This window comes from Alligator mississippiensis, chromosome 2, assembly GCF_030867095.1.
Source record: "Alligator mississippiensis isolate rAllMis1 chromosome 2, rAllMis1, whole genome shotgun sequence".
In the NCBI taxonomy this organism is placed as follows: Eukaryota; Metazoa; Chordata; order Crocodylia; family Alligatoridae; genus Alligator; species Alligator mississippiensis.
In genome coordinates, this window is record NC_081825.1 from 168022043 (window position 1) to 168048794 (window position 26752).

At 45.1% G+C, this 26752-nt stretch overlaps 1 protein-coding gene across 2 annotated transcripts in view; it reads right to left on the reverse strand.

Moving 5' to 3' along the window:
- The window catches only part of SLC4A4 (solute carrier family 4 member 4), a 320050-nt gene that overhangs the window by 269056 nt on the left and 24242 nt on the right, over positions 1 to 26752 (reverse strand). For both annotated transcript variants that reach the window (XM_019493526.2, XM_014607383.3), the window contains exon 2: positions 19632 to 19705. In XM_019493526.2, coding sequence (XP_019349071.1) covers positions 19632 to 19704 — 73 coding nt within the window. In that variant the 5' untranslated portion in view covers position 19705. The remainder of the gene's footprint in view (positions 1 to 19631; positions 19706 to 26752) is intronic.

A 26752-nucleotide genomic window follows, 5' to 3' on the forward strand; every position in this document is an offset into this window, starting at 1 on the left:
GAGAGAGGGGGCCTAGCCTAGGGCAGCCTGGGGACACCTAGGTTATGGGTCACTCCCCCAGTACGCTGTCCCCTTGGGACCTGACGTGGGGGCAGGGGCATCAAGGCAGGGAACACTCCCCTAGCTGGGAGTAGCCCAGAGTGGAAGCTAGCAGAAGGCGGTTTGCCTTTCTGCGTTACCCATCTTTTTTGTTGTATTTGTCTTAATGTGTTTGCTGCTCGGAGGACTGAAATAGAGGCAACCACAGTGGAGGTTGGCGCAGTAGTGTCACAAGCCTGAACCTCCTGAGACAACAGCTGACAGTGAGCCCCATTGGGGAAGCTCCAGGGGCCTGAACCAGTGGCTGCAGACCACAGGGTCCTGACCTGCATGGTGAGCATGTGGACTAGGGTGTAGGGGAGGTGGAGCCCCAGGAGAATCCACACTGGCAACGTGGGTACTACCGGCAATGGGTGCGAGAACACCACTGAACCCCTCCCAATTACATTTTCATCAAGGCATGGCAGGAAAGTGAGGGAGCCTGCCCCTGGGTGCCAGGAGGTACACCTAGGACTCGAGCCAGTGTTACAGGGATCTCTCTCGCACAAGCAAGGAACTTTTTGTTAATATCTTTTATTGGACCAGCTAAATAGTTTGGGAGAGGTGTTAGTCAAGCTTTCAAGTGCAAAGTGCCCTTCCTCAAGTCTGAAAAGAAGTAGAGACAACCTAGGTAGGCTAAATACCAGATCAAACAATGATTTTTTAACTCCAAGAGATAAATGAAAACAATCACTTACAGAAATGGAAAAGGGCTGTGAAGAAGTGAAGCAAAGAAGATATGAAAAATAGCTACAAAACAAATGGAGGGCAACTGAAACATATTTCCTGGACCAGCGCGACTACAACACTCCAACCCTACCACATGAGATATCCAAGTCAGTCAAGTATTTATTTATTTATTTATTTAAGAGTGCAGCATGCTCTGGAATATCCCAATTAATGCACAGCATAGCGACACACAATTAACTTATTCATTGTCCAACCTGATTGTAAATTCAATAAAAAATTATAGGATAGAAAAGCCCAGAGATTAGGAACCCATGCTCCAAAATGGTGCTGAAGCAGTGTTCAGCTAAAAGGCAGATGCAAACTCCTGTGTGTTCGATAAAAAGTTGTCACTGTGGTTTGTAGGGGACAAGGAGATGAGTTGGTGCCATCTTACCAAAAGCTGTGGTAACCTGGTGTCAGGGTTGGTACACATTACACCTAATACAGGTAGAGTGTTCATCTGCCACACAGGAGCCCAGCTCCACAGATCAGAATGACAGTTAGGTCTCCATTTCTCACATTTTCTTTCTTTCCTAGGACTATCCTATATCTTTTAGCCATGTTCATGTACTATTTTGTTTGAATACTAATGTCTTTATATAGACTTGTCCAGGAACCTGACACAGAATACACCATTTTCTTTTCTGAGCTTTCTGTGTCGTTTTTAAGGTGAATGGTAGGACCAGAGGGTGTGAGATTCTAAAAGAAGTAAATAAAAGGAGTATTATGAAGGAACAGGTAGGGCAGACAACTGATGAGAATGAGCTACTTCAAGAGGAGAATTTAAAAAGTAGCCCTAAGCAAGCCCTGATGAAGCCATTCTTGGTATCAAATTCAAAGTTGCAGCAAGGGAAGTTTAGGTTAGATATTAGGAAAAACTGTCTCAGCATTCTCTCCATCTTTCTTGAAAAACCGTATAAGTAAATGGTCTTGCATAAGAGCTGGAAAGGGGAGGCCAGATGAAAATCCAAGAGACCAGCAGGGTGGCAGGTTGTGGTTGGCAGAAGCAGCAGCAGAACACAAGTCTGCAACCCCCCAGCTGGGAACAGCAGCATAAATAGAGATCCCAGCAGCCTGGAAACAGAGCAAAGAGGGGCCAAAAAGGAACTCCTGAGGGCATAAAGGGAGCAGCCCTCCATGGTCCATAAAGGGGAAGCAACTGAAGATAAGCAGCTACAGCCAAAATGCCTCAAACTGCAGAGATTAGCTCATCAGGAAGAGTCAGTGAACTCCAACCACACATTAGATCTGAAAAAATAGGGCCAAACAGCTTGGAAAGGGCAGGAGTACAACATACATAAACAGGAACTTTAAGATGGGACTTGTAACCCAAAGAGACCCCACAGAGGAACATCTCACAAGTGGGAGATGGAAGCATCTGCTTCATCCAAGAAACAGATGTGAGCCCTTCCCCATTGTTCCAAGTGAGACTGAGCCCTGGCCAGCAAGTCGACAAGCCAGTCAACAGAAGAGTTAGAAGGGACACTGCAAGGGGCAAGATTAGCCTTAGAGAAACCCAGATCAAGGATGACTGTTTATTTTTTTAATGTATTACCTGAGTTGAGTTTTCTTCCTTTCCTTCCTGCAAGCCCTAGCAGAGAACCTGGTCATCTGAGTCACAAGAAGAGCACTTCCTGGGGAGCCACAAGCTGCTAGGGGCCACAGTTACAACAAAAGGTTTCAACAACTCCCATGGAGGTCAAACTACAGTTAATACCAAGTAACAGAACAGGGTGCAAGCACACCCACACTCCAAAGACCCCAATGAGTAAGGCCAATTCCACACGCACTGAGCATCTCCTGAATGACTACTTCGCCTCAGTCTTTCACCGGACCAAGGGGAAAACAATTCCAGGTAGAGTACAGGATGAGCATGGTAGGAATAATCGCCTTCCTACTATTGCCATAGAATTGGTGTGCGACCAATTAAAAAAATTAGACATATGCAAGCCAGCGGGACCAGGTGATCTTCATCTAAGAGCGCTGAAGGAGCTGGCTGAAGTAATTGCAGAACCCCTACCAAAACTCTTCCACAATTCATGGCACTCTGGAGAAGACCCTGAGGACTGGAAGAGGGCCAGTGCTGTGCCCATCCACAAAAAGGGCAGGATGGAGGACCTGGGTAACTATAGACCAATCAGCCTAACATTCATCCTAGGGAAAATCCTAGAAAAGTTCATCAAGGAGTCTAGCTGCAATAAACTTGCAGAAGGTAAGATGCTGAATGACAGCCAGCATTGCTTCGTCGCAGGCAGGTCTTGCCTTACCAACCTCATCTCCTTCCATAACCAGGTAACTCGCCACCTGGACACAAGAGAGCAGGTTGACATTTTATACTTACACTTCCAAAAGGCCTTTGATCTTGTACCCCATGATGTCCCAGGATTGTGGGCTTAACTCCAGGACAGTCAGGTGGGTGAGAAACTGGCTGCAGAATAGGACCCAGAGAGTCGCAGTGAATGAATCTGTGTCATCCTGGCAAGAAGTGGGCAGCGGTGTCCCGCAGGGGTCAGTGCTTGGTCCAGTTAGTTTTCAAAATATTTATTAATGATTTGGATGTAGGGGTGAATAGTTCACTGGCCAAGTTCGTGGATGACACCAAGTTATGGTGAAGCGCAGTCACGCTTGAAGATAGGCTACAGATACAGGTGGACCTAGACAGGCTGGCAAGTTGGGCGGATCAGAATCTGAAAGTTCAACATTGAGAAATGTCAAGTGCTTCACCTGCGGATGAGCAATCCCCAATACACCTACAAGTTTGGCAACACCAAACTGACTACCACCACAAATGAAAGGGACCTGGGGGTAATAATAGACCACAGTATGAAGATGAGCCAGCAGTGCGATGCTGTAGCCAGTAGGGCAAATAATACTCCGGCATGCATCAATCGATGCATCTCCAGCAAAACCAAGGAGGTGATTCTTCCGCTCTACTCAGCACTGGTGAAACCGCAGCTGGAGTACTCCATCCAGTTCTGGGCACCACGCTTCAACAAGGACATGGACAAGCTTGAGAGAGAGTCCAAAGAAGAACCACCCATATGATCAGAGTCTTACACGGCAAGCCATACGAGGAAAGGCTAAGATATCTGGGACTCTTCTGCCTGAGGAAAAGACGGGTGAGAGGGGACTTGGTAGCATCTTACCACTACACTAAGGGAGTACATCAAGGGCTCGGCGACCAACTGTTCACCAGGGCACCTGAGGGGAAAACTAGGAGTGATGGCCACAAACTCCTGGAAGATCGATTCAGGCTCAACATTAGGAAAAAACTTCTTCAATCATGGTGTCCAGACTGTGCAATAAGCTCCCTCCAGAGGTGGTGCAATCACCTACCCTGGAAGTCTTCAAGAGGAGACCAGACTGTCACCTTGCTGGGGTCACCTGATCTCCAGTTACCTTTCCTGCTTGGTGCAGAGGGCTGGACCCGATGATCTTCCGAGGTCCCTTCTGGCCTTACAATCCATGAATCTCACCTCAGTACATACATCAAGGGCTTATGAGAGGACGGATTACACAAGCAAAACGTAGGTTTCAAAAAGAGGTAAGCTTGCTTTTCTGAAGTTTGCTGTAAAGGTGGCTTAGCACTGTACCCTATAGCATGCAATTGCCTTCAAAGACGGAGACACTGTTTGTCAAAACAATTATATAAAAAAAGGGAGGGTATAACAGGGAGCCAGAGGCTCCTGTTACTATGAGGGGATGCTGCAACAAGCTAAGTGTTCAGCTTCTGATGCCACACAGCAAAAAGGCCAGCTGTGTTGAAATAGGCAGGGGGTTTCTGCTGGGTCAGGAATTACTCCAGGAGGAGTGACTGTCCCAGCAGCTAGCTGCAGAGCAGTAGGCTGCACTGGGGGCAGACGTAGGGCGTTCGTAGATGACGCTTTAAAGCAGGTTGAAACAGCCCCTCAGCTCAGGAACAGCAGGCCTTGGAATAGTACTAGACCCACATGAAGAGACGAGACATAACCTAACAATGGCCAAAACTGTTCTACAACACAGATTTCAGATTAGCTGTTCAGAGCTTTAGGGCAGAGATTGACTACCCATGGCCTCCAGAACCATTGAATCTGGCCTGAAAAGCAGGGGCATTGGCAGCATTCAACAGTGCGGCATGCTGCCAATAGCTATGCAGCAAAGAGAAGCAGCAGTGGCAGCAGCTGTGTCTTAGCACGGATCTGGAACTGGGTCATTTTGGCCTGCAACCAAAAAATGTTGCCAACCATCATCCATTATTATTTTCATCCTTTGCTTCACTAGAAAGTTTGAGTTCTATCATTTTGGGGTGTTTTGAGTTATTGCACAGATTCTCTCTCTTAGATGGTCTTTGTCTTCAGCATAAGTGACTTTTCAGTACTTATTCCTTTTTCATTAAGGAGTAAGAGAAAAGAGTGGGTCCATAAGGCAGAAATCCAAATGAAAGTTGCCACAATACAACCAAAAAGAGTATATTTGAGAGCCAAAGCTTGCATAAGGAACTCCATGGCTATGACTGGCCTTTTTAAATTATTTATTTATTTATTTTTACTTGTTTAAAACAAAACAACCTCAACAGACTGAGAAACAGACATGTATCAAGCACAGGTGATAAACAAATCACCTTTGCTTTCCGTCCTACACTGGCACACATTGTGATGGTGCATCAATGAACAGTTCCTCTGTATCACCCTAGGGGCAGAACGCATTCACACACACAGAAACTGGACAGCCCTCTGAGCAAAAAAGTGCTCGTCACTGGGTGTACGTGGGCATACGGATAGGTCCAGCTCTTGTTGGAACTGGTCTGCAGCCGAGGGAGGTGACTACTTAAAATGAAATCTGCTCATATGGACAGAGAAAAACCCAAAGGGGGGGGGGGGGGAGGAAAAGCCCAGGTAACACTAGTTGGAAACAGGAGCAGCAACTAGAGTTACACAAGGCTTTAGAAAAAGGAAATAGTTTGGGGAAAGACCAGAGTCTGGTGAGAGGACTGGCAGATCGGTATTGAATCATAGAAAAGTAGAGCTGGAAGGGGCCCCTAAGGGTCATCCATTCCAACCCCCTGCATGAGCAGAATCATCCCTATTCAAACTGTCCTATACAAACCCACTGTCCAACCTGTTAGTAAAGCTACACAGGCAACCCTGACACATGATGACATAACACCCTAACCTGCCACAGGCAAAGCAGAGGGACCACAGAGGCCAAATGTCCTGCTGCTACAAGGGTTGTTAAAATATGCTTCAGAGATCAAAAAAAAAAGGGGGGGGGGGGACAGGCCATACTCTCTATTACAGAGTAAGGCAAACCCCCAAGAGTCCATACCAATGGAATAAAATTCCTTCCTAATCCCAGTAAGGCAAACTGGTCTGACCCTGAGCAGAGGGGCTAGAGGGCTCTATCCAGAAACCACCAGTTTACATCTCAGCAGGAACACTGGTACACCCTGGTTCAAATCTCTTGCAGCCAACACCCAATGCTTCTGAGGAAGGCAAGCCCCCTATCCCCACCCAATACACAGAGAAGCAGAAGAAGAAAAAAATCTTCTGAGCCTCATGCTGAAACCTGCAACGCCCAGGAGCATAGGAAATGCCCACAGTAGAGCAGACACAGCTATTCCTATACCATCTCTGACCAATGCTTATCCAGCCTCCTCCTGAACACCTCAAATGATAGAGTCCACAACTTCCCTACAGAGATTATTATACTGCTTCAATTTTCTAACCCTGAAGAAGTTTTCCCCACTATCCAATCTAAACCTACTTTGCTGCAACTTCAAGCCATTGGTCTGCATCCTGCTCTCTGCAGAAAGAAAGAAAAGGTGTTTTCCGTCTTCTTTATGGAAGCCCGTCAAACAGCTAAAGACTATCACGTCCCCTCTGAAGTGCCTTTTCTGCAAGCTGAACACACCTATTTCCTTCAACCTCTCTTTGTATGACTTGCCTTCCAAGCTCTCCATCATGTTTGTTGCCTGTCTCTGGACCCTATTTAACTTCTCCACATCCCTTTTAAAGAACTGCAGTAGTACTCTAAACTAGACCTAACCAGTCCTGAGAGACACTGTCCACCACCTCCCAACCCTTCCCCATCATGTCTTGTACCTAATGCTTCTATCGATGCATGCCAAAACCACATTCACCCTCTGTACAGCCACATCACACTGAATCTATGATCCATCAAGACTCCTAGATCCTTCTCCATAGTGCTGCCATCCAGCCAGGCATCACCCATTTTGTATCTGTGCTTTTGGTTATTCTTTTCAAGGTGTAGCAGCTTGCATTTGCCAGCATTGAACTCCATCCTGCTAGTTCCAGCCCAGCTTTCCAATCTGCCAAGATACTTCTTAATTCTGTTCCTATCCTCCAATGTGACATGCAGTTTGGAAGGATCACAAATATCTTCCAATTTGCTCAAGATGCTGTCTATTCCAGCATATATTAAAAAACTTAAAAATACATTGAACAGCACAGGGCCCAAGACAAAACCCTGTAGGACTTCACTTGAAACCTCCTGTCATAATGACATGGATCCATTTGTAATTATCCTTTGCTTGCAGCTATTGACCCAGTTGACCATCTTCTAAACAAATTGGATAACTGTTGGGGCTAGACAAACTTACTGTAAAGTGGATAGACATGTCAGACTTTGTCAAGATGCACCATATCCTTCATCTACCCAGCTAGTTAACTTTGTTGAAAAAGGAGATCAAGTTAATTTAGCATGGTTCTTAGTAAATCCATGGTGGCTGCTTGTAATCATGCACAAGCTTCTGAAGGAAGAAAGGCGGGACTCCCTTAGGATATGCTCCAATAACTTCCCAGGTACTGGAGTTGAGCCTAACTGGTCTGTAGTTCCCCAGGTCCTCCTCTGTGGCTCTTTTTAAAGAGGGGCATTACACGAGTGAGTGAGGTACCAGAAAAGTGGAAAAGGTCTAGTCTCTCATGACTTCATAAACATGATTGCCAAGGGCTCTGAGATCTGGAGGTAATATACCAGTGTCAAACAAACAATTGAAAAGTGATGTCATTATGGCAAGGAGCTTCCTATTAGGACACTCCAAGAACAGTTTACATTACATTAGTCAGTGACTCCATGCATTAAAACCTTACTGCACTTGTGCAGCAGAGAGTAAATCCATATGCACAAAAAAAAATTCATCATGGATTTTATACTGAGACAGCCATGAAGCCATAATACTATAGACTTCATAGTTTGTTTGTTTTTTTACTACAAAACATCATCATACATCCTAAGTATTAAGTACCGAAAAGTATTTAAAACTAAAAATGAGTCAGACCTAGAATGGCTTTTATCTGAACCCTGTCAAAGTCTGAAGGTTCTCATAAAGCACAGCTGAGTTCCGACCCATCCCATTATTATTCCACATAGAACCTGTGGTACTACCTAGGCCCTGGGCCATGCCCGGACACCCAATCGTGCTAGGCACTGTATTAAATATAGAATACAAAAGGTAGACTCTCAAAAAGAGTTTGGATTCTCTCCTGATTTTCTTTTTTGTCAAATCAAAATGTAAGCTGGCTTTGCAGAGGGAAAAAATCTAGCCTCCTCCATTCATCTCTAACTGAAACTAAACTAGGATAAACAAACTATAGGATGGGGAGGTTGAGCAATTAAGGTGCCTCACTATAGCTCCAGAGTGCAAGCCTATCTCTGGACTTTTACCAAAAGAAACCCCCCAACTGAAAATTGGTACCTGCTCATTCAGGCTAGGAAGCCAAACACAAGTGCCTTTTGACTGCAGAATTTGGTGTGCTTTAAAAGATGCTGAACTAATGGGCCATTTAGGCTTTGACTTTACTTGAACATGGCAAGTAAAATCAGAAATGCACAATCAGTCTTACAGACACTATTGAAAAAAGGAGATTCTGCCCCATTGATCTGTTGTGAAAACAGACTTTTAACAAAGGAAAATTGAGGGTGAGTTAATGAATTAAAAAAAATAGGAAAAATATTCACTTTGTTTATGATTTCATGCACTTTCGATCTACTATTAACCCATCTGTTGTAGCAAAAACCCTAGTTTTTCTTTTTTTTGTTTATTTTAAAAAGCATTTCCTCCCCTTCCCCAACCATTTCTGACTTTTTCTCTCCCTCTCTATTCCCTATAGATAAGTATAAGTAAGCTAAGATGTAGGATAAGCTTTAACATTTTATTTTAGGTAGTAAGTTGTATTTTTCTCTCCCCTCTTTGCAAATAAGTTCCCTGCTATTTTGATACCAATACCCACTGTTTTATAAGTGATAATAATTATGTTTGTACTGCTTTTATATTGTGTGATTACTGTTTTAGGCCTATATATGTAAGTTAGTGTAAGGCATGTCAAGTTTCCATTTTGTATGTCAAGCCTCCATCTTGTGGCCTCTGCTCAGGCATCCCCCATGTTGCAACTGTATGATTCATGTACCCCTCCCATGTAAATTGGTTCCCGGATGAATGAGAGTGATTGGGAATGAATGAAATACAAAGGTAGCAGGCCTCTACTGAATGGCCTCTAACGACCAGGCCATCATCTCACATTGATTCATCCAGGAACCACAGACCTCACCCAGGAACAGAGACAAGAACCCAGCATTTGAAAGACAAAAGACCCTGCAGAACCAGCAACTCTACCATTGGACCCCACCATTACAGACACCTGAAACTGCACATCCCTGCATGGAGCACACATGCTCAGTACACCGGGGGTTGACCCTTGCCTGGGCATGCCTCCTGTCACTAGGGTCACACAAGGTCTGCCCCTATAAAAGGGGCAGTGAAGACAGACCCAGTGGGACACCCTCTCCATCTGGACCAGCAACATGCCACACCACCTATCCACCCAGAGGCTCTGCTGGCAACCCCCCTCTGGACAACACCTACTGGACAAGGACCCCTTTCCAGCCTGGATAAGTAGCTATCACCCCTCACCCCCTCTTCAGCCAAGGACTTGGACTCTGTTTCTCTTCCCTACCTGGACTCCAGCCCTTCCACTGAGTTTTTCTCTGCTGCCATTGTGAGTGCATGTGCATGTGTCCTGTTGCCATTGTGAAAGAGAGAGAGAAAGAGAGTGTGTGTGTGTGCGCCAATAACTTCATGGGGCCGTGTAGCGTGTTGTCTGTTTAATAAAACTTATTTGGACCCCTAATTTGGGTTTTGCTTTACTATGGTTTGGCCCTGCTCCAATCTCTGCTCCTCGCCCCTCTAACTTCTGTCTCATTTCTCCCTCTCCTGCTTCTGGCTCACTGCCACCTCCAACACCTGGCCTGAGCTCCTCTCTGCCTCCAAACCCTATTTCTTTGCCACTGTCTTATCCCCACTGCCTTTTCCTTTTTCCCTGATCAACCAGGTTTCTGCCTCAGTTTCTTTCCTGACTGTCTCCTCCCTGCCACCACTTATCTGCCCCTCCCCCCCCAATATCTCAGCTGTCTGCCTCAGTTTCCAGCCCCAGTCTACCTTAAGTAAACCCAAGCCTCAGTTCCTCAGCCAGCTGGCAACTTTCACTCCCTACACTTTAACTCTCTCTCACCTAAACCTTCCCCCCAAGTATCCCAGGTACCCCAAGCACACACATACACACTGTACCATTTGTCTCAACCCAATTAAGCAGTGCTCAAGTGTGGCGGAGCACAGGGTGCTCCTGCCACTTTAAGGGCCTGGAGCTGGCAGCCTCCAGGTGCCTGATTAGGGCAGCCATTTTGGGGCCTACATAAACCAGGCAGTTTGGCTGCAGGAGGTGAGGCAGCAACATTGCCTGGCCTTAGGGCTGCTATGTATGACCTGGAGGTAAGGGGGAGCTGCAAGGGGATGGTAGGAGGCTCCTGGTCCTGGGCATGACCTGAAACTGCACCCTGCTGGGAGTGGGTGGTCTGGTGGGGCTCTCAGTGGCGCGGGAGCCCCCAGGAAATGCCAGGCCAGTTATCACCCCGGTGAAAGGCGAGTCGGGGCGCCTTAACCCCTAGCTCCCACCACCACCGGGTGGGTGACCCCTGAGTTGGAAGAGGGCCGAGAGGGCCAGGGTTATGAGGGCCGAGAGGGCCAGGGTTATGAGGGCCGAGAGGGCCTGTGTTTGTGAGGGGCCCAGAGAGGGCGGACCCCGAGAGTGGGAGTAAGGTGGGCGAGGTGCCGCAGTTGCTCCTAGGAGGAAGGGAGTAGTGGCACGGTGAGGCCCGAGGAGTAGAGTGAGTGGCTAGAAAGACCCAGCCCGAAGGGGAGAGTCCCCTCGACTGGCCCATGCTGGGGCCAGGACCAGTGAGGGTCAAGAGGGCCGGGGGCCCACCGCGAGGGACGCCCAAGAGCCGGGGGCCTGGGGTCCTGACTGGCCTTGAGGTAGCCGAAGGTTCCGGGGGAACCACACCTGAGAGGGGAACAAGGCTTCGGGAGGGTGAGGTAGCCCAGATGACGGCGGAGTGGCTGCCTGAGTAGAGAAGACCATAGTGGGGTCTTGCATAGAAGATTCTGGGGCCCAGTGCGGGGGCCGGTGAGGAAGAACACCATGATGCCATCTGCGAGGCTTGGGCTGCAGTATTAGGGGAGGTCGGAGCTGCAGAGCACCCCTGGGCATCGGGGCAGTCGAAGGGCAGCCTCCCGCTTAATTATCATCATAATTGAACTGATTATCATAAAAGGCGTGGCGGGCGAGATGAGCGGGCGGTTGCCCAGAGACAGGTGGGCGGGCCATGAAGAGCTCGGCCCTGAGTAGGCCTGCTGTCACGGTGACAGGCGGGCGGGCCACAGAGCTCGGCCCCGGGAGGCCCCCTGTCACACCATGCCACTAGCAAGAGATACCATTCAAAGCATTTTCATTGTGCACTAGGTTAACTAAGGGTTAACAAAATGATAGTAACAGCCTTCTTTGCTGTGCATAAATCATTATAATTGGTCAAAGCAAAAGGGGAGTAGCCCTGCAACAAAACCCTAGCGGAGACGCTATATAATTGGCGATTCTAATTAAATTTATGACATGGCGAAATACAATTGGCTAATACACAAATAAAACCCGCTTACACTTCCGCAAAATCAGAGACCTCTGAACACACGTCACAGAGTAAATTGATGAGCTGATCATTCATCAATATCATCCCCGCCGTGACCTCCTAGGTGTACCCTCACCTGCATGCTCGATAAGACATAACCTGCCGACCGCTGGCCCGTATATATCTGCAGACTGACCTCATGAACTCTAAGCTGTAACTAACTAAGTATCTCTGACCTCCGTCATTCACCACCCTGACGGCCTAAGTAAACAATCTTGCTTTGCAACCGATAAGCGTCTGTGCCTAATTCCACTCCAAGCGTCACAAGTACCCGCCTGCCGGGCCCCTAAGGCCCCGGACCCCTCGCTGCAGTGCACGGCAGTGACACCATTCAAGTTAGGAACTTACTTGTGTGTATGTGTAGGTGGGGTGTGTGTGTGTGTGTGTGTGTGTGTGTGTGTGTGTGTGTGTGTACACACATATATATATGTGTGTGTGTGTGTACACACACACACACACACACACACACACACACACACACACACACACACAGAGTCATTGCATGCATGATATACGAATTAGATCTGTGTCTAACTTTTGGGGTGTATAGTGTATGTGCTTGAATTGGTAATAGGTATGCACGTGCCTAGGCTGGTTTGTGTATGTGCCTGAGCTGGTAGTGCGTGTACGCACCTACTTGATTTGTGTGTTTGTATATGTGCAATTGTGTCACACCCTCCTGTCTAACAGCGCAATTTTGAGATCCTGAGAGTTGGTCTGACCCCACAGGGCAACAATGTCTGAGTAGAAATTTTCTTCCACACCATACCTCTTCTTGACCCACTCACTAAACCAGAGTCTTATGTTTATAACTACCAGTATTTACCCAAAAATCAGGACAAAAAAAACAAACAAGCAAGCAGTATGATAGGGTCAATTCAAGAAAAAGTGAAAGGTACCAGAATTTCAAAGAAATTATTAAAATAGAGTTTGTTTGGGGTTTTCAGTCTAATTATACAGGAATAGTAACAACTGACTTGCTTTGTCATCAGCAGTCCCTCAATACTAGGATGACAGTCTTCCAGTAAATAGGGAAGTCATAGGTGAGTCTGTAGATGACTCAAGAGGCCATGCTGACATTTACATGTTTGATTGCTGATGAGGCAAATAGTTCTAAGAGGAAGAAGTACGTCTTGGTGATGTCAGGTTACAGCTTTTCCTCCTCAGTCTCTCTAGTCTATCAGCCTCCACAGTGAGGCAAATTTGGTCAAAATAATTGATGCCTTATCATACACCATGGTGCCCTTGGGGACAGGTCAGTGTTTGCATCTCCCAAGTGTTAGTGTTAATATTGCATTTCTTCAGATTGGCTTCCACGGTGTCCTTAAATCTCTTCTTTTGCCCACCTTAAAAGTAATGACACTGGTGAATTGGATGTATAGTACCTATTTTGAGAGCCAGTTGTCAGGACTCTTTATATGTCCTGTCCAACAGAGATGGTGCCCTGTCAACATGGCTTCAACGCTGGTGGAGTTTGCTTGAGCCAAAATACTGGCATTCATTCTTCTGTCCTTCCAATGGATATGAAGGATTTTCTGATGGTAACATTCCAAAGCTCTCCGGTACTCCCAATATGTCAGTCAAGTTTCACACCCATTCAACAAGTTAGGGAAGACAACAGCCTGCCAGACATAGTTTGGTTTGGGTCCTTATGTCATGATCAAAAACACAATTTTGGAACTGTCCAAAGGCAGTACTGGCAGATCTTATCTGGTATTGCATATTATAGTCTATATTTACTTTTGGGGGAAGGTGGCTAGCTAGCTAGGGAAAGTGTTCAACATTCTCCAAGGATTGTCCTCTAAGTGTAATGTGTGGGATGAACCGGTAGAGTATCTCAGTTTGAGAAGCAGACTGAGTCCAAACATTTCATGCACTTCCCAGAAGAAAAGAGTGGCCTGCAGCTTTTCAACTGAGTAAGCATACATGATACAATCATCAGCATACTGAAGACCAGAAACAGAGGTGTTGGATATCTTGCATTTAGAACAATACCGGTTGATCTTAAAAGAGATTCCCATACATGCAATACTGGATGCTGACTTCAGAAGAAGATTATCAGTAATGAAATATCCATCCATCAAGCTATCTATATCACAGAATACATGTGATATAGATGGAAAGAACATGGATGCAATCAAACTTCCTTGCTTAACTCCACTCCTAATGGTGAAGGGGTCCATTTCTGTGCCATTGCTTAGGGACAGATGTTGTCATGTTGTCACAAAGAAGTCTGATAATGGCAGCTGCAGGAGAAGTGCTATGAGCAACATGGATATCTTTACATGTCCTTCAATGACCTAAGGCCTTTGATTCTATCAACAAAGGGGCCCTATGGAAGGTCCTGATGAGATTTGGATGTCCACCAAAATATGTTATCGTTATCAGACTCACCAGACTTGTTTACAGTGTGCACAAGAGCACAAGATTTGTGGCGGAAGCATGGATCATGCACGCACCTTCTCAGCCACTTGTGAGCTCACTACAACTGACTTGCAGCCCTGCAAGCAGAGCCGTCCCTTGGGGTGGGCCAGTGAATCAGGGCAACTGCCCAGGGCCCTGCGCTTTGGGGGCCCCACGGACAGGGCCACTGGCTTCGTGCTCCAGCCGCTTGCCACCCCCCATACCCCTGCTCCAGCTGCTCACCATTCCCTCCCCGCCCTGGGCCCCTCACACCCCTAGGGTCGACTCTGCCTGCAAGACACAATCCTTGATCATGAGAGAAATCCCAATGTCTATTTTGAAGTTCGTATTGTTGCAAAGCCATATTTAAGTTCCACAAATTTCTCACATTGACATGAACAGAATTTAGAATTTAAGTAGCTTCCATTAGTGTTTCTAGGATCCATGTAAATAAGTTCCCAGTCCATCAAACTGATCTACTGGGTTCTAATTCTGTGTCCTTCACTCTGCTATCCAAAGGCTACTCAAATTCCGGATTTTATAAAATGCACTTTATTCCATTTACATGATAAAAGGAGGCTGTACACTGACCTACAGCATGGACTTTCCCAACTTATTATAAGCACTTATCATTAGAAACACAACACTGTAAGAGTCTTGGTAGCAGCAACCCTCAAACTGACTAGGCTTCTGTACTTTTCAAGGCTCCAATAAGTGGCCCTTCAACAGCTGCTTCCCGTTCACTATTTTTGGCACCAGTTAGTATGCAGTTAATTTAAGTCCAACATTGCAGTAGCAATGCCAAAAGATGCTGTACACTTCAGCAGCTTTAGCTGACATGCAGATGATCCTTATTTGTTATAACATACGTGATATGTAAAAACATTAGGTCTGGCAACAAGTTACGCAAATTATGCACTTCACTTATGCATAAGTGAAGGCCACTATTTAGATACAGGAAAAACAGCTTTCAGAAATGCCAGCCACATTCACCAAAATAAATTAGTCATGTCAGAGTTCCCCAGCTTTACAGTAACTGAGTTGTCAAACTTGAAATCAAGTATCCTTCACCTCATCGTGAAGTCTGAGCTTCTACAGGCTTGAGGGAAGTTACGCTCAGAACCAAGACCTTATCTCAAAGGATAAAGGTAGAGCTTTACTTTTTCCCTTGTTGCAAAATCAGTTATTAAGTAATCTGTGTATATCTTACATATCTGCATTCCCAGCAGCTGAATTTTAAGAATATCATTACCTTTAAGGAAACATACAGTGCTATAAATCAGTGGGTTTACTTTTCTCTTTCCAGTCAGTTTGACTCAAGGCTGCGCTGGTCTCCATTTTCCCCAAAGCAACATTTGAGTTTTCCTTATTGTACTTCATTTCACTTTTTGAAATGGAAATTAGGTAGGTTCCCCATCTTCCTGCATCAGATTTTGGGGCATCTCGGAGTGTCATCAGCCGGTCATCAACACAGGAGTTCTTCATAAATAAAATATGTGGAGACTATTAACTAGGCCTTTTTGGCATTAAAAGTTAGAAGTTGGACCACTAGGTCTAACAAGGTACACTAAAAATGCCAAGAACACAAAATTATAATACTATCTCCAGCAACTCTAAAGCACAAGCTAAAGGAGAATTTCCATTGACTATATTATTACTATTATAGACTGTATCTTCCATTTCTCCCTTTTGTGCTTGTGCTTGCTCTCTCTTTTTGTTAGACTACAGAAAAAAGGACAGTGAAAAAGATTACCATAAAATACCATTTTAGATCCACTGTAAGCCAAAAAACAAGAAGTACTGGGGGAAAATAGAGCCAAGGAGGAAAACTCCACTATTATTATCTCCCTTAAACAAGGATGTTATCTCATTAGACTTTTTAGAACAGCATGTAATATTTCACATCATACTAGAGAAAGTAAATTGAATAGGGAGAATGACAGACGGAGTTTCAATCCTAAATTCTACTACTAAAGAGATAAAGTGAGCTTTTCACAACCATGGAGTACTATGTGCACACATGACTCCAGTAAATGGCCTCCATCACAAAGATCAAAGCAGATCATTCCATCTCATGACTCTATCCTCCCTTTTTTCCATCAGTCAGAGGCAAATTAAGCTTTTTAAAGGCATGTAGCGGTGTGTGTTCTAGGTAGACAAATGGGATGTAGGCAAAAAGCCAAAAGTATTTGTTCTGCGAGGATGGCCATGTGTCAGCTGCTTTCCAAAAAACATCCCCATGCCACAACACAGCATGGAGGCAAACTGGTAACGCAGTCCTACTACATTAGCAGACTTGTTCTCTTGTTTTACAGTGGTGCTACTACACAAATATTCACACCTGAATCTATTTGTGCTCCCTTACCCATTTACCTGCTTTGGGCAAAATGGAAAATGAAATATTTCATATCACTACTGCCACTGAACCCTTACCTCTATCTCGAAGACTGACAAGGAGCCAAGCAACCCAACCCAGCAATGGTGGTGCACTGCCTCCTGATGTGCTGCCATTAGCTAGAGGTGCAAAATACATCGGTCCAACATTGAATCAGCACCAATATAAAGAAAATTGGTCATATCAGAAATCAGCTCAATGAGGCCAATAAATTGACCAATAAATGCCTGATCGTGTGCGCAGCTGCAGTGCAGCACGCAGGCAGTGAGGAGCACAGCCTGGCAGCTTGGAGAGCTGCATGCAGCTGTTAAGTGTGCTGTGGTAGAAGGCGAGGTGGGGAAGGAAGGAGGTGGTGGAGGCAGGTCACTGCCCTCCATGGTGAGGGAAGGAATGGGGCAGGGACTGGGGCAGAATGCCTGGGAGAGGCATGGGATGGAGCCATGGCTCATCCGAGAGGTACGTGTGTCCTCCTGGATCTGTGTGGGGCAGGTGAGCTGCAGCTGCGGGCTGGAGCCAGGGCTATGTGGTACTCTTCTCAGTGAGGACTGGGCTGGGCTCGGGGCAGGCAGCAGTGGCACTAGGAGAGGGATTACAGGGCAGGGCCCTGCAGCCACCCCAAATTTCACCATAGCTCCACTATAGCCCCCCTTCCCAGCACCGCCGCTGCTGCCTGCCCTAAGCCCAGCCCCCACTGAGAAAAGCCCTGCACAGCCCCAGCTCCAGCCTGCAGCTGCAGCCCACCCACCCTGCCCTGCGCAGATCCAAGGGCACACCCCCCACCCCAGCCCCTGTGCCTTCCCAGGATATATGCAGAGGCAGGAGCTGTCCCCCCCATGCCCCCCGGACAAGCTGCGACTCCATCCCACACCCTGCCCTACCCCAACTGGGCAGCATCTGTCCCAGCCCCTGCCCCACCACAAGGGGCGTTGATCTGCACCCCCATGACCTGTCCCTCCCCCCTCCCCTTCCACCGCAACACACTTACCAGCTACATGCAGCTGTATCAGAAATCGGATCGGTATCAGCCAATATGCCTCCTTAAAAATTGACTATCGGTATCAGCCCCCAAAATCTCTAATCAGTGTACCCCTACCATTAGCCCCCAATTTCTTTGCTGAACCCCTAATTATCTAACAGGGAACTCCAGGTTCCATGAAACAGCTTGAAACTTGGTGACCTAGGGAAATTTAAGAGAACTCCATTGCAATATCTAGTCACTGACATTAACAAAAACAAGGGAGTCAACCAATTATAAAACCCAAAGTTTGAGTTTATCAAGAGGATTGGACACAGAGTTAACATTCCTACTATCCTATCCTAAGTAATTATAAATACTTCTTTCATAGTACCCTCTATGGCCTGCATGATCAACAACTAGTTTATCAGTCTTTTACCATAGTTTAAATGTGTATATTTTCAAGTAGAGAATATTTTAATAGGATTATTTAAGGGGCAGGAAAATAACCAAAACAAAACAAGAAACCAAATGATATATGTGGTTGGCAGGAACTCTTCTGCTTACTCTTCTATTTACAGTCTGTAATTGTATTTTATTAGCAGAGCCAATTTGGGGCAGATATTTTGCCAGGCAGTTATTGATCCCTGCTGTTCCACAGCCTGTCACCATACCTGGTTTGAAAATACCAGGAAATATTTTTTTTAAGTGTGGATATATAGATATCTATCTATCTCTATCTATGCCAAAATTTTTAAAAAATAACAAGCTAGATCCTATTACTAGAGGGCATGTCACCCCATTGCCTGTAGACAGTAAATGGCCTAATTAAAGCTAGCATGGTGACATATAGCTGCTGAGCATAGCTGACATCATATTAGAAGAGGGAAAAAACCCAAACACCACAGTATTTCTCATCCCAGACTATTTTTTCATTGAAATGACTGGCTTAAATAGTTGGATGTATCTGAGTTGCATTCACAGACCCAACCATTACTTTTACAGATATTTAACCCCCACCCCCCAAAAAACCTTCTCTCCAAACCACTTGGTTCTTCTATGCATCACAGAGAGAGAACAACTTAATGCCTTTCAATATTCTTTAGTCACAGAATTTTCTTTTACAAAATTAAAGAAAATACACATGAGAACTGACTAAGAGTGAAAGATAAAAATTCAAAAGAAAAAAGTGTTGATATCCAAGTATTCCTAGACAGGATATATGCCACACATTTCCCCATCAGTTTGTATCAGGCAAAGTCACTTCAGATTCATAAAAAGAATAGGATACATTTGATTAAACTAACATGTTTATCTCACACACACACACACCCCTCCTCCACCCACCCACCCAGCCCTGAAAGTTTCCCAAACATAGCATCATAATACTGTTCACAATCCCTATTTTTCCTTTTGGGAGTTACACTACACTGACACTGTACAAAAATAACCTCCCCTTTCAAAGAATTTTTGTTGATTTCCCCAAATATGGGGCTACACTTTGCCTACTTTCTCATCTATGTCTGAGCTTAAGAGAATCCTGCAGGAAATGATCCTCTTAACCCCCCTTGCCAAGCCCCCGGACAGCTGACGCTTCATACCTGTTCTGCTGGGATTCTGTGTAAGATTCTCCGTAACTGACGCCTCCCATGGTTTTCCACACACTTATGACCAATGCTGATTGGCAGGTGTGGCTAAAAATGGTCACAAACAAACAAAAAAACCCAGAACCTTATAATGCATGCATCTTGGAGCTACTAGGCAAGGGCACAAGCATACTATTTTGAGAGAAAGGCAACATAATAGAATATTCAGTCTTGATTTGAAACCAAGACTCTTAAGACTGAAGAAAAGTCCATAGATTCTCACCAACTATGGAGGCACTGAACAAAATGGTAGGAGGCATAATCAATTTTAAAATTAATTATCTAATTAAAAAGAACTAACCCTTTTCCCCAGCACCAACTACAGGCTTCCCCCATCCCCCTCAACTTCTTATACACATTAATACTAACATTTTAAAGATACACATCCTCCTCAGAAATACATATTTCTTACCTTCCACTTCTTCTTCATCACATACATGCTTAAGAAAGGAAGCCCCTCTGTCCAGCACTGCCTCATCCTCCATCCTATAGTAATAGAAAAGAAAAAACGAATGCTCAGACTTCTCCTGGAGTGAGCTATTTGAACAAGTCCAACTTCTGGGCAGGCTAACTTGCAGATTGTTGTTCATGTTACTGTGGGTTCTGTTGCTCTTCCTCGAGTGTCTACAGTTCCTTCATGCAGCTTCTTCTCAATGGCGTTTAGTATTAAGCTGGCCCTACGTAGCTCAAATTTTAACCTTGAGAGGGCAAAGATGTGACAGGTGAGAGAAAGGCAATCCCAGCTAGCAGTCTTTTCTTTTAGTTTAGAGTCTCTATGCAGTAGCTGATAACTAGTAGAAATCCAGCTTCCCTTAAAGCTCTTCTAAACCGTGTTGTTGGCAAAACCACCTATAGAAGCAGGCACACACACTGTACACAGACAGACATACACACACATTCTAATGCACAGTGAGAGACTAGGCTTCCAGCAGCCTCTTAATACCAGCAAAGCACACTTCTCTGAGAGGCAAGCTTTGTGTCACATGTTGGCCTTACAGAAATCTGACATCTGAGGATTATCCAGAGACCAAGCTACAGCAAGTCAGGCCATTAGAGCATTTGTTTGTTTTACTCACCAGTTCATGGATTGATTTTCTTTGGGGGTTCCCCTTCCCATCTTCCCACAACCTCACCTCCTCCATATGTTCCCTGTAGCAGACAAAGTTCCTAGTTTTATAACTCTGCTCTGCCATAAAATCCTCCCAGGGCATCGCCCATAATTGGCATTACAAAAATGTTCACCCACCAAATAATTATGAATCGACTGCCCAGAGGAGTTTTCCATCTGCTGACACCTCTGTGAAATCCTATGAAATATGAACTTTCATTTCTACCCAGGAGAACTTTTACAATCTTTTCTCCAATGCCTGATGAAGGGTGTTTGTGCCCGAAAGCTTTCAATTAAAGACATTTTTTTGCAAAAATCTTGTTGATCTAATAAAAGATCTCTCTACTACGAGTCTCGATTGCCACCCACCAACTAAGACCTTTGAAACTTTCTGAATGAGAGTAAGCATTTGTGAGCGAGGGCATTTTTGGCTAGCAAATATCATGAGTGATAGTCAAAATTAAAGGAAACCTGCAATTTACTATTCTAAATAAATCATATCCAACATAGAAGCTAAGAAAATATTTGGCAACCATTACCAGACAGTTATCATATACATTTTCTATCTTACTACAGAGAAACCATTCATGCCATCTACACATAAGAGTTGATGCTACCTACTGTAAATAATCCTATTAAAGTCAATGAGGCCATTCAAGACCGTGTAAAGTTAACTATGCACGTAATTCTGCAAAACTCAGTTTCATTTGTAACCCATTTTTCAGCCAATTGCAAAAGAGACAGGTGTTTATGGCAAATCAAACAGCAAGCCCTTTCCTTCTTTCCCTCCTAGGAAAATGGAGAGGCAACCCAGTGTGCGAGAGCCCATACAAACACTCTTGCATATTATAGCATTTTCTAGCTGTGAACTATCTGTCCACAAAAAGATGCTCCAGGAACAAAAATTAAATCAAATCTAGATCTTCAAAGATGCAACAATGCTGTCTAATACACAGTTATGTTCAAAAGATACTCAGCAGACAAATATTTGCATTGTACTTTGTTCACTAGGGGCCTGTAGAAGGGCTGTTTTGCTATAGGTTGTCAAGCTCTGAGAAGAGAGCATTCATAACATTTTACATGCCCATGAAGCTTCAGAGACATATTCAAACCATATGAATTTCCAACTTGCATTTTACTCCCTTTGCTACTGTTATTCACATTATTCTAATCCTTATTTATTAGATTTCCAACAGAAAAAACTCAGTTCACATAGACAACTGCCAAACATGTCATATAAGAAGTGCAGAATGAAAGAAATCAGATTGAAAGGCAGTTAGCAAGTATCTACTGTGCACGTGCAGCTTCTGGATTATGAGACAGCAATTACCACAGCATCAAATATATTAATCCTAGAGATGAGACTACAGCCAGAAACCTAGCCCAGATCCTAGCACCCATGGAGCTTGGGAAAATTTAGATCTAATTCTGAACTTTGCAGAGCATCCCACAGCCGTTAACTGAAACAGACTGTAGCTACCCTGATGCCTATTTTGGAGAATGAATTCCAGTGGCTTTCAAATCAATGTACTTTGTACTAGTTCACACGCTGTTGCTTCCCTCCACAATGAAACAAGATGCACCATTCTTTGCAAACTAACATCATCAACGGAAAAACATCACAAAACACATGCCTTCCCCAAAAGTCCCCAGTCTTCATTAAATAATTCAACACTATGCATCTCTTGTTATGCACACAAAACAAACAAATTCCATGGCTACTCTTGCCTGTGTGTAATAGTTGTGCATATACACACTTTTTTTTTTTTTAAAGCACAATAGTACCTACTTGCCATAAATACTGCTAAAACATCTGGAACAGATGGCACAGAATTTCCAGACTAAGTAGAAATCTTATATGTACTTTTCTTTTGATTACTCCACGAAGCATTTCCATTCAGTTTTCATCACAAATCACTCTGCAATTTGTCAGGCAGGGAAAGGTCCTCTACTAAAACAGTTCTCTCTCTCATATGGTGTCAGATATCAACTTCCAAATCTATGAGCCATTGTCTGGCATTATCGCTCAGTGTGCGGATTCCATCTGCCCCGTCTGGGCATTTGTAAAGACTGCACCTTTTGATTAAGTGCTGTGCTGTTTGTTGGACACCACATTCGCACAGGGGGCTGTCCAAGATGTTCATCTTGTAAAGTGCTGTTTTGAAGCATCCATATCCAAATCTCAGTCTGTTCAGCTTGACCCATGCTACTGTCAAGGTCATGCTCAAGGGGGAGGAAGGATGGTTAGGACTTGTTTGGCGTTGGTATAAAATGGGGCACATCTACATGTGTACTTTCCTGCACAGTAGACTGATTTGCTGCATAGTAAAGTGTCACCATGTACATGTGTGCAGCAATTATACCGGTATAGACTAATTTACTGTGCCATCAGACAGGCCCATCAGACACACGTACTATCTAATGGCTAAGTTAATTACTTCACTTAAACGTGCATGTAGACAGCGAAGTCTGGATTAGTTTACTCCAGCTTAAATTGCGCTGGAGTTTTCAGTCACATTAACTGCACATGTAAATGTGCTTACACTGTAGGAATGGGTCTGACCCCTCTCTGTGGTTGGCCCCCTCCATTGCTGGCCATAGGTTTGGTTTAGGATCCCCAATCTCTTGCGGGAACTTGTGGCCTTCATGCACAAATGGTTTACAAATTTTATTCTCTTAAGTCTCCATTTATTTGGGTCTTCAGTTAACAGCTAATGGAGCATGTGATTTTTGTTACCTCATGCCTCTATTGTCAGTAATGATGTTAGGATCTGCCTTCTTATATCACTTGGTCTAATACCTGAGGGTACAGCTGTATGTGTGTGTGGAAGTTGTGCATCCCATTATGAGTCTCAGCCTACTGTTAAGTACAGTGTCAAACTTTCGTGACAACTTCTGGACCATGCAAGAGCACAACATTCTGCTGGGGTATATACCATTACAAGCACAGTGGTTCTGAGCACTTTGAAGTTGGCACCCCATGTCATGCTGGCTAAATGTCTTAGGGCAGCTATCCATGCACAGACTTTACTGATGACCTTCTTAATGGTGACATTTATAGGTGAGGAAATGGTAAGACAACTCCTAAGGGTGGGGTATGTCATGGGGAAAGATGTGATTTGCCTATTCTGATATTCAGCATGCTCTTGGCTCAATGATTGTCCAGGTACAAGTGTGATGATACTAATTTATTGATGCTCAACTTCAAGCACCACTTGGAGATAGTCAGCAATAGGCTTCATTTCAGAACTCAGTATCTTTTCAAGTTCTGTCATGTCAATTCCTTGGGCTACTATGGTGACATTATCAGTGTATATGTATCGCTTAGATCAAAGTTTGTCAACCCCAGAGGTACTTAGGAAGGCCCTAAGGGGTATACATGGGTGGGCAGCGATGGAGCGCCTCTACTCACCACCCCACACTGCAACCTCCAAGGAGTAGGGGTAGGTCAGGGTAGGCGAGGGCACCGGCAGCCCTCTGTGGGCTGCAGAGGCACTGCCTGGGCAGCTGGACATGGCGGGGAAAGCTTGCATGCTACTATCCCACCACCCCACGCTGCCTCCGCTCTGCATCTGGCTGCATGCCACCACCCCTCCCCCCCACCCCAAGTCCACATCAAGCCACATGCCACACCACCACCCCTGCTCCGTGTCTAGCCACTGGGAGGACACTTATTAAAAAGGTTGAAAACCCCTGGCTTAAATGTTGTAGGCATAGGGTTGCCATAAGGAAATCCTTACGGTCACATCTGGGACGTTGCCCCCTCCCCCCCAGTGCCAGCAGCACACTGCCACAATGACAGAGGCCAGTGGGCAGGGGTGAAGGAGCAGCGCAGTGGACAGGTAGAGTTGCCTGGAGCACCATGCTGCTTTGCCTTCCCACCAGACTACACCTCACGCCCCTGCAATTCCAGGACTCTAGTTTTAATTTTCACCAACTGACCAGGACTGGCCTTCAAAATACAGGACTGTCCTGGCTAAAGCAAGATGTATGGTCACCCTATGCATGCTAAAAGTCTGAGAAATCCTGGTGCGAGCACTGACCTTGGGGGAACTCCATTCTTCAGAGCTCACACACTGCTTCTTTCTCCTTGGCTAATAGTGAGTTTGAATGATCTGCTGGAGATCACATTCCTGACAAAAGCACATAGCATGCAGTCAAGTACCACAGAATAGAGTTTGTATTTAAAGCCTTGGTGCCATGTAGTAGCATTGGCAGCTCTATACTGATGAAAACTGGCTGTTTTCTGCCTCATTTCAAATTTGTTTTCAACAGTAGATGTAAGGTTAAACTAGTTTAAAGCCTCAGATTATACCTCTGTCTGTCTTTGCATGGAGGTGTTAAACAAAAACACACTAAGAAATAGCAATGTGTGGGGGGGGGGTCAACAGCTGTTTCTCATCCAGTTTAAACATTCCCCACAAATGCTCTAAATAGCTCAGTGCGCTAGAACAGTGATACAAGCAGACTGACACAAACTGAAGGGGGGAAATTCAAATAGTTGTAATAAGCTGGCTAGTCTCTTTCCATTGCCATGGGGGTGAAATACAGAAAGTTCACAAGCTATTTGAACAGCGAACCAGAAACTGTTAAAATTTATATTTATGTTTTACATACAGTACTCTATGTAGTTATTTTTAAATCTAACAGTCCCTTTATGCTACTTTTGACTGCACCTCAGTATTACATATAGACGGGGCCGATACAGGCTTTCCCATTCTCCCCCAGGCACAAGCCCCTCCTTTCTCCTCTCAGGTGTGCCCTTTGGCAGCTGATTGGTTGTACAGCTTTTCCAAAAGTAGCATCCTCAGCTGCCAATCACCAAGTGGCAAGCTGCCAGCACAAGAGCTTCAGAGTATAGCTAACTTTGGAAACTACTGTAAAAGGTCCCTCCATTGCATGGTTCAGGACACTTGTTTTATCTGGTTTTGCAAGAACAATTTCCAATTTCAAATGGTCTACTGTTTTAATAGCAGGTTTCAACCCTGTTACATTCACCAAAACATCAACAGGGCAGAAAGGAGATGCCGGATAAGTGGCCAGGGACAGAATGCAGACTGTCTTGGCTCCTGGCCCTACATTTAATCACCAGGAATTTCACAATTAGATCCTGATGCACATCATCTTCCCAACTTGGCCCTTCTTACCCCCCTTAACAGTATCTCTTATTTAGATGTTATATCCTGCCACATCTAAAAAGGCTCAGGATAGCTTACAATGACAGAAAAACAACACACAAAATAAGGAACAGGCTCCCCAAACAGCACCATAAAACTGTAAAAATCCCTTTCCTACACTCCTTCACTTCCATGTCCCTGCCTATTTCACCCTAGCATATCCCAGCCCCCATTCACACTGAGATCTATAAAGGGTAATTTAGCTCTCTGGCCAGAATCTCCATATTTGAACAAGGAAATATTTCAGCCCCCTGGAATCTTTTTAGAAGTAATCTAAACTTGGAGAAGGGAGAGCTCAAGCAACCAGGTTAACTTGTTAATGTGTGTTTTCAGTAGGAATAAGTTGTGTCTCATTGCATCAGAAAATTGCTGCTGCTGGAAAAGACATGCTTAGTTGCCACCACATGAGAGAAAGCTGAAGTCAATGGATGGAAGAAGCCAGTAAAGTGAAGGATGAAGTCAAGGAAACTTGCCTTGAGTTGAGTCTTAGAATCGGAGTGACCTTACCCTTGCATGAGAGGACCTGGCTCAGCTGACCCATTAAAAAGGTGCAAGGATAGGATTTTCAAAATCAAGGCCAAACACCACTTACATTGACACTGATGGCAACAGGTAGAGATGGGAATGACTAAAATGTTTGGTTCAGTTTTTCACAACCAAACACTTGGATTTTTCCAATTTTCATTTTCTAGACTTGGAGAAGTGAATGTGCTCCAAAGCAAGTGTTTTATCTGGAAAAAAGGACCTGATCTAGTAACTGGCTTCATGGGGGCAGACTTAGGTCAGCACTGAAATCTCACCCTGTCAATGGCTTTCTGACAAAAAGCCTAACATAACATAGAGGTGCACTGATACATCGGTCTGATATTGGATTGGCACTAATATAGAGAAAATTAGTCATATCAGAAAAATCGGCCTGATGTGGCCAATAGTTCGGCTGATAAATGCCTGTGCGTGCATGCATGCAGCCGCAGCGCAGTGCGTAGGCAGCAAGGAGCACAGCCCAGCAGCTTGGAGAACTGCATGCAGCTGGTATGTCTGGTGCGGTGGAACGGGAGTGGGGAGGGAAGGAGTGTGGGTGGACAGATCAAGGCCCCCACAGTGAGGGAGGAGTGGGGCTGGGGGACTCGCTGCCCAGCCAGGGCAGGGCCAGCATGGCTTGTCCAGGGCAGGGCGGCTCCCACTGCTGCATGCTGTTCATCCAGGAGCTGCTGGTTCAGCAGTTCCCGCCATTTGTCCAGGAGGGCA